Source organism: Gadus macrocephalus, chromosome 7 (assembly GCF_031168955.1).
Source record: "Gadus macrocephalus chromosome 7, ASM3116895v1".
Classification (NCBI taxonomy): domain Eukaryota; kingdom Metazoa; phylum Chordata; class Actinopteri; order Gadiformes; family Gadidae; genus Gadus; species Gadus macrocephalus.
In genome coordinates, this window is record NC_082388.1 from 25904974 (window position 1) to 25912473 (window position 7500).

General features: G+C 45.6%; 1 protein-coding gene across 1 annotated transcript in view; it reads left to right on the plus strand.

The window, feature by feature from the left end:
* The window catches only part of rtn2b (reticulon 2b), a 7866-nt gene extending 1765 nt beyond the window's left edge, over positions 1-6101 (plus strand). The window contains exons 2-7 of the mRNA XM_060057728.1: positions 163-370; positions 2635-2773; positions 2882-2951; positions 3253-3299; positions 3405-3463; positions 3625-6101. Coding sequence (XP_059913711.1) covers positions 163-370; positions 2635-2773; positions 2882-2951; positions 3253-3299; positions 3405-3463; positions 3625-3748 — 647 coding nt within the window. The 3' untranslated portion in view covers positions 3749-6101. The remainder of the gene's footprint in view (positions 1-162; positions 371-2634; positions 2774-2881; positions 2952-3252; positions 3300-3404; positions 3464-3624) is intronic.
* Positions 6102-7500: the final 1399 nt, after the last annotated feature.

Genomic DNA, 7500 nt, shown 5'->3' on the forward strand with positions numbered 1-7500 from the left:
TGTACGCTGTGTGTGTGTGTGAGCGTGTGTTTGTGCGTGCGTGTGTTTGTGCGTGCGTGTGCGTGTGTTTGTGCGTGCGTGTGCGTGCGTGTGTTTGTGCGTGCGTGCGTGCGTTTGTGCGTGCGCGTGCGTGCGTGTGTTTGTGCGTGCGCGTGCGTGCAGTGGTAGACCTGCTGTACTGGCGAAGCCTCCCCCAGACTGGGGTGGTGTTCACAGGGCTGGTGGTGGTGCTGGCCGGCATGTTCCAGCTGAGCACCATCACCGTGCTGTCCCACCTGCTGCTGGCCCTGATGGGGTTGACCACCGCCCTCAGGCTCTACTACAAGCTGCTGGAGCTGCTGCACTGGAACCCGGGCCTCCACCCCTTCCAGTGAGCGCCTCGGCGAAACATCTATATGGTGTAGCGTTTATATCCTCTTTTATATATATCGAACGTCATTCAAATCCTTTATGGATGGTTCCTGTATTGGGCGTTATATATACACCGTACAAAGCATCAGTAGGTGCGTTTCCATGCCCCTGATTTTATGCAAACTTTGAAGTATCCAATCAGTAAACGGTGATGGAAACACCAACATTTGCATAAAAATCCTCTAATTCGCAAAAAGGTTCGTCCGCTCGCTTGAGGTGGTTTTTGAGAAATGCGAAAGAGAGTAAATTCGCAAAATGGGAGATGGAAACACACTTTTCGAATCAGCTGTGACGTAGCGAACTTTGAACACACAGGGCTGAGTCTTTCCGATTTCCGCATAACGACCGGCCATAGCAACCCTGCCGACATCGACGTGTAACGTCACCACCCTATTCCGCTCCAACCACTTGATGGAAACGCACCTAATTCGAATGACTTTTTTGCGAACTTTCTAAAGATTTGCATCACCTTTCAGATGGAAACGCAGCTAGTGACATCCTTAGGATTATGATTTAGGGCTGGGGTTAGTGTTTGGGGCTTGGGTTAGTGTTTAGGACTGAGGTTAGGGTTTAGGACTGGGGTTAGGGTTTAGGGTTAGTGTTTAGGGCTGGGGTTAGGGTTTAGGGCTGGGGTTAGTGGTTAGGGCTGGGGTTAGGGTTTAGGGCTGTGGTTAGGGTTTAGGGTTAGTGTTTAGGGCTGGGGTTAGTGGTTAGGGCTGGGGTTAGTGGTTAGGGCTGGGGTTAGGGTTTAGGGCTGGGGTTAGTGTTTGGGGCTTGGGTTAGTGATTAGGACTGGGTTTAGGGCTGGGGTTAGTGTTTAGGACTGAGGTTAGGGTTTAGGGCTGGGGTTAGTGTTTGGGGCTTGGGTTAGTGATTAGGACTGGGTTTAGGGCTGGGGTTAGGGTTTAGGGTTAGTGTTTAGGGCTGGGGTTAGGGTTTAGGACTGGGGTTAGGGTTTAGGGTTAGTGTTTAGGGCTGGGGTTAGGGTTTAGGACTGGGGTTAGGGTTTAGGGTTAGTGTTTAGGGCTGGGGTTAGGGTTTAGGACTGGGGTTAGGGTTTAGGGTTAGTGTTTAGGGCTGGGGTTAGGGTTTAGGACTGGGTTTAGGGCTGGGGTTAGGGTTTAGGGTTAGTGTTTAGGGCTGGGGTTAGGGTTTAGGACTGGGGTTAGGGTTTAGGGTTAGTGTTTAGGGCTGGGGTTAGGGTTTAGGGTTAGTGTTTAGGGCTGGGGTTAGGGTTTAGGACTGGGGTTAGGGTTTAGGACTGGGGTTAGGGTTTAGGGTTAGCGTTAGGGCTGGGGTTAGGGTTTAGGACTGGGGTTAGGGTTAGCGTTAGGGCTGGGGTTAGGGTTTAGGACTGGGGTTAGGGTTTAGGGCTGGGGTTAGGGTTTAGGGTTAGTGTTTAGGGCTGGGGTTAGGGTTTAGGACTGGGTTTAGGGCTGGGGTTAGGGTTTAGGGTTAGTGTTTAGGGCTGGGGTTAGGGTTTAGGACTGGGGTTAGGGTTTAGGGCTGGGGTTAGGGTTTAGGACTGGGGTTAGTGGTTAGGGCTGGGGTTAGGGTTTAGGACTGGGTTTAGGGCTGGGGTTAGGGTTTAGGGTTAGTGTTTAGGGCTGGGGTTAGGGTTTAGGACTGGGGTTAGGGTTTAGGGCTGGGGTTAGGGTTTAGGACTGGGGTTAAGGTTTAGGGCTGGGGTTAGGGTTTAGGACTGGGGTTAGGGTTTAGGGTTAGTGTTTAGGGCTGGGGTTAGGGTTTAGGACTGGGGTTAGGGTTTAGGGTTAGTGTTTAGGGCTGGGGTTAGGGTTTAGGGCTGGGGTTAGGGTTTAGGGTTAGTGTTTAGGGCTGGGGTTAGTGTTTAGGACTGGGGTTAGGGTTTAGGACTGGGGTTAGGGTTTAGGGTTAGTGTTTAGGACTGGGGTTAGGGTTTAGGACTGGGTTTAGGGCTGGGGTTAGGGTTTAGGGTTAGTGTTTAGGGCTGAGGTTAGGGTTTAGGGCTGGGGTTAGGGTTTAGGGTTAGTGTTTAGGGCTGGGGTTAGGGTTTAGGACTGGGGTTAGGGTTTAGGGCTGGGGTTAGGGTTTAGGACTGGGGTTAGTGGTTAGGGCTGGGATTAGTGGTTAGGGTTAGCGTTAGGGCTGGCGTTAGTGTTAAGGGTTAGGGTTAGGGTTGGGGTTAGTGTGGTAAGAGGGGGTCAGAGCTTTAGGGTAAACGGTACCCCGGTGTGTGCTCAGGTCTCAGCTGGACGGGGACGGGACCCTGACGGACGAGGCCACGGTGGCCGTGGTGGAGGGCGCCGTGCTGCGCATCGCCTTCGCCCTCACCGAGCTCAAACGGCTCGTCTTCATCGGCAGCGTGGTCGACTCCATCAAGGTCAGAGGTCACCGCCGGCCCCCGTGAACCCTTGACCAGCTGATGCCAGCTGCGGGGTCGAGACGTGCTGCTGTTTACTCCTGTTGTTGTTGTTGTTGTTGTTGACAGTTTGCCGCGTTCCTGTACCTGCTGACCCACGTGGGCGTGGCCACGAGCGGACTCACGCTGGTCATGGCCGGTGAGTTTCAGCGAGCTTGGTTAGCGTTGACCCCGTCACTGACCCCTAGAATGACCCTAGCATTAGCTCTAATCTATCATCTAACCCTGACCCCATCCCTAGCCCTAGCCCTTAACCTGAGAAGTGTTTAGTTCCATAAATACAGGGGGGTGCTTGAAGAGCTGTTATAAACATGTGGAGCATGTTATAAAAATGGTTTAACATGTTTATAAATAAACGTTAACCATGTTATAAACCGGACGTGTTGTGAAATGTTACATGTTATAAAAAATGGTTTAACATTTCACTCTTCATGTTGCAGGTGTGATCACTGCCTTCTCTGTGCCACTCCTCTACAGAAAGCAACAGGTGAGGTTTGAGAGGACCTGTTGGAGGACAGGTTAGAGGACCTGATAGAGGACCTGTTAGGGGACAGGTAGGCTCTGTGTCTGACCCGTCGTCTTCTGACCGCAGGTCCGGATAAGGAGGTTGTCTCGCTCCCTCCGTACCACCACCAAGAGGATCAAAACCATGTGAGGAATCCTGACAGTCAGACTGGGATATTCTAGCACACCTGAATATCTATTGAGTGTGTGTGTGTGTGTGTGTGTGTGTGTGTGTGTGTGTGTGTGTGTGTGTGTGTGTGTGTGTGTGTGTGTGTGTGTGTGTGTGTGTGTGTGTGTGTGTTTGGCAGGTTTATGAGCATGTACAGGAAGGTCATTCCCGCCTCTGCAGCTGCGTCTGACCACGCCCCCACGCCCCCTCCAACACCTGCACCTGTAAGCCCCGCCCCCAAACAGAAGGCCAAGGCCAAGTAACAAGATGGAGAGGAAGACGATGAAGACGATGAAGTTCTGTCACCACACGAGGAACTCGGTGTTCTGTGTGGCGCAGGAAGTGTGTTCCTGTCGCCTATTCCTGTTGCGTCTTCTCTGTGTGTTCAAAGAGTCCTCCTGGTTTAATTTAAAGAGTCCGTCGGTAAAGTTTACAGCATTGTCACTCGTGACATAGAGCGTATTCAGTTGGCGGCCATCTTGGGCAGTTGGGTGGCAAAAAGCTTCTAGAAACTCAGAGGAAACCATGACAACTCAACGGAGAAGCCTTCTGAATTCATTCTAACAATAAACATAAGAAGTTGTCATGGTTTCCGAACATTGCAGATGGTTAACCCGCCCGCCCGACCAAGATGGCCGCCGGTTGACGGCGGCCTCTCTGCGGTTTGTTCTGCTCCCCGGTGTCGTCGCTGAACCACCGAGGTGTCGTTTGGTCTTAAAGTCTTAAAGTTATTTATGTAAAGAGCAGCGAGAGCTCAGCGCTGCCACAGAATTATTTAGACCTCCTGAAGAAGCTAAATCGATTTATAACAATTATAATTTATTCAGAACCGCCAACTCTCACGCATTGAGGTTGAGAGTTAATTCACCCTCTCACACGCACTCAGGCCGGACCTCCTATTTCTCACTAAAATGATGTGCTATATCACTATCACGCAGACTTATTCAATAATATAACTTTGTATGTAATCATATGATGCCAACTAAGGCTGTGGTCCCGCCATCTACTCAAAAAGTTGATGGCGCATCTACATTGCTCTGTACGGTAAAGCACATGGTGCCTTCCAGTGCACCTTGGAAACTCGTAAAGTCGAGTACATATAAAGACATATGTACTCGACTTGCCAAGAAAGTGGTTTGAAACGGGAAAATTTCTTACACTATGTAGGCAGATAATTCCTAGACAATTCAGAAAATAATTATCACATTTACCTACTTCATCATATTCTTATTGAACGTGTCTCCAGGAATCCTCTGTGATGATTTTCAAGTTGTTTTACTGTGTGACGTTTTAATAATTAGATGCTCAATCATATATATTTGTATAGGCCTATAAGCCTATGTATGTATGTATGTATGTATGTATGTATGTATGTATGTATATATATGTGTATGTGTACATATACACACATATATATATATACATATATATATATATATATATATATATATATATATATATATATATATATATATACACGTGTATATACATATTATATATATATACACACACATATATAGTAAGGCAAACTTAGAGGTCAGAATAAGATGGAAGGAGAGTGGAGAGGATGAAGAGAAGGATAAGTACATGTTGAACCAGAAAATTATGGAGTTTGTAGAAAACAATTAGGTTTGATTTTTCTGAAAGCATTTTATTTTTTATATATAGTAATAAATGTGAATTAGGCATTTCTTTCACATGTAATATTAAAAGATGCTGCAGTAAAATGTGTTGAAAATCATCACAGATGTATTATTTTTATTCGATTTTCTATATTTTTTTATCTGCCTACATAGACATACTTATGTCAACACCTGCAGACAAGTATATATTTCAACAATTTAAAATAAGAAAGAAAAATATATCATTCCTGTTTTCAACCACTTTCTTGGCCATTCAAGTAGATATTCTAGTTGCCTTGGTGCACTGGAATGCGCCATGAAGTCACTTTACCGTACAAAGCAATGCGCAATCGCTTTGCTAGGTGTCGGGTGGTTATGGTTTGGGTGAGGATTAGTAGAATTTATGAAACAAGGGAATTAGGTGTGAACAGTCTTCTGCGCGTGGTAGTGACCCAGAAAGGAACCCAAACAAATATGGCAGCCCTGGTTATAGTAAACATGATTAATTTTAGTTTTCGGCGTTTGGTGATGAGGTCGACTCCATAGAAATAGCAGACGCTCTTCCAGACAGATTAATAGTCACTGGAAAGTCTCACTGGTCAGGTCATTTCTTCATCTGGTCCGGGTATTTTTTATAAGCATGTGAGCACCTTACCAGCCAATACCAACACTCTGCCAAACGAACCAATAGAAGAAATGGTCTTTAGGTTTTATTTCCATGTAGCTCCCGGTTTGTACTCAACAGTTAAGTTATGTTTGGGGTGTTGCATATTAATTCATAACTCATTATTTCCACTATAGGGCAGACATTAACCATTAACAAAGTCATGGGCATGTGTGAACTTTAAAATATGTGTGACTACGGTGGGGATCGACCGGTGCTTTCAGCTGGGAAACAGCCCCCCCCCCTCCCCTCATGTTTTAGTGTTATGTCATGTTGTTTTGTATTAACATTCACTATGTTGCTCCCAAATAAAGTTATCGACAAACGAAATTGGAGGTGCTGTGTGGTTTTAAATTAATATAATAGCCCACACATAATTGCATATTACACACATCTGTCAAGTATTATTTTTTTCATAAATGCATGAGGCTAGTAGTACCACATTCTAGTCAGCAAAAAACTGATTTTATTGATTATGTTTTGGTCGTACTTACATTGAAGCAGTGGTGAGCCGATTTTTAATAGATGATTTATCAGTTTGATTCAGTGAAGGTTGCACTTCTAGGAACTGCCGCTAGATGGAATCGTTGGTCAACGTACAAATACCTAGTAACATGAAGACAGATTATTTATATAACGTTTATACAAACTCATTTATTTTAACCTTAATCCTATCAATGAGTGCATTCATATTTATTTATCAGTCAAAAATCAAATACCATTGAAAAAAATAACTATATATTGGAAGAACACATAGAGATAGAGTTAATGGCTGGGGTTAAGGTTAAGGGATGGGGTAAGGGTGTAGGGCTGGAGTTAGGGTTAAGGGTTAGGTTAGGGATAAGGGTTAGAGTTAAGGGATTGGGTAAGGGTTAAGGGAAGGGGTTAAGGGCTGGGGTTAGGGGTAAGGGATTGGGTTAGGGTTAATAGGGTTAGGGTTAAGGACTGGGGTTAGGGTTAAGGGTTAGAGTTTGGTTTAGGGTTAAGGTTTCCTCTTAGGGTAGGTTTTAGGGTTTGCTTTCTAGGTACAAGGGTTTGGTTTTAGGGGTTAAGTTAAGGTTTCACACCCTTTAAATGTTTCATATTTGTCTTATTCTTTGATTCATTGCGACCATTAGAAGAACAAATTCCGCTGAATGTGCTCCTGAGTTCTTGTGGTTCGGACATCAAATCATCGACGCATTTCAGAGCCAAGAAACCAAAACACGAAACCCATTAAATAGCAGTTCTAGTGTGACCTTGTGGTGTCGTGTTTTCCACACAACACCACAACACAATGGTCTCTAGCTCTGACTCAGACTGCATAACAGCCGAACCTTCAAATGGAATCACGACTCTCTGCCACCAACTCACTCACCCTCTCACTCACTCACCCTCTCACTCACCCTCTCACTCACTCACCCTCTCACTCACTCACCCTCTCACTCACTCACCCTCTCACTCACCCTCTCACTCACTCACCCAGCCTCTTACCCTATTCCACGGGTAGATGGTAAGACGGACGCCAGAGGATTTTGTTCATGTGGCAAACGCTTTAATGAATTGGAAAAATACTTTTACTAATAAAATAAACGTCTTTAACTTCACACACGAAACAGCATTTATTCTACTAGTAGAACTCAAGGAATACTTGGACTTTAAAAAAATACTTCAACGCGTTTTTTTTAAACATTGCAAAATCATCAGGTCACAGAACGGTCAAAGATGTCTTTAAGGCAGAACCAAGTTA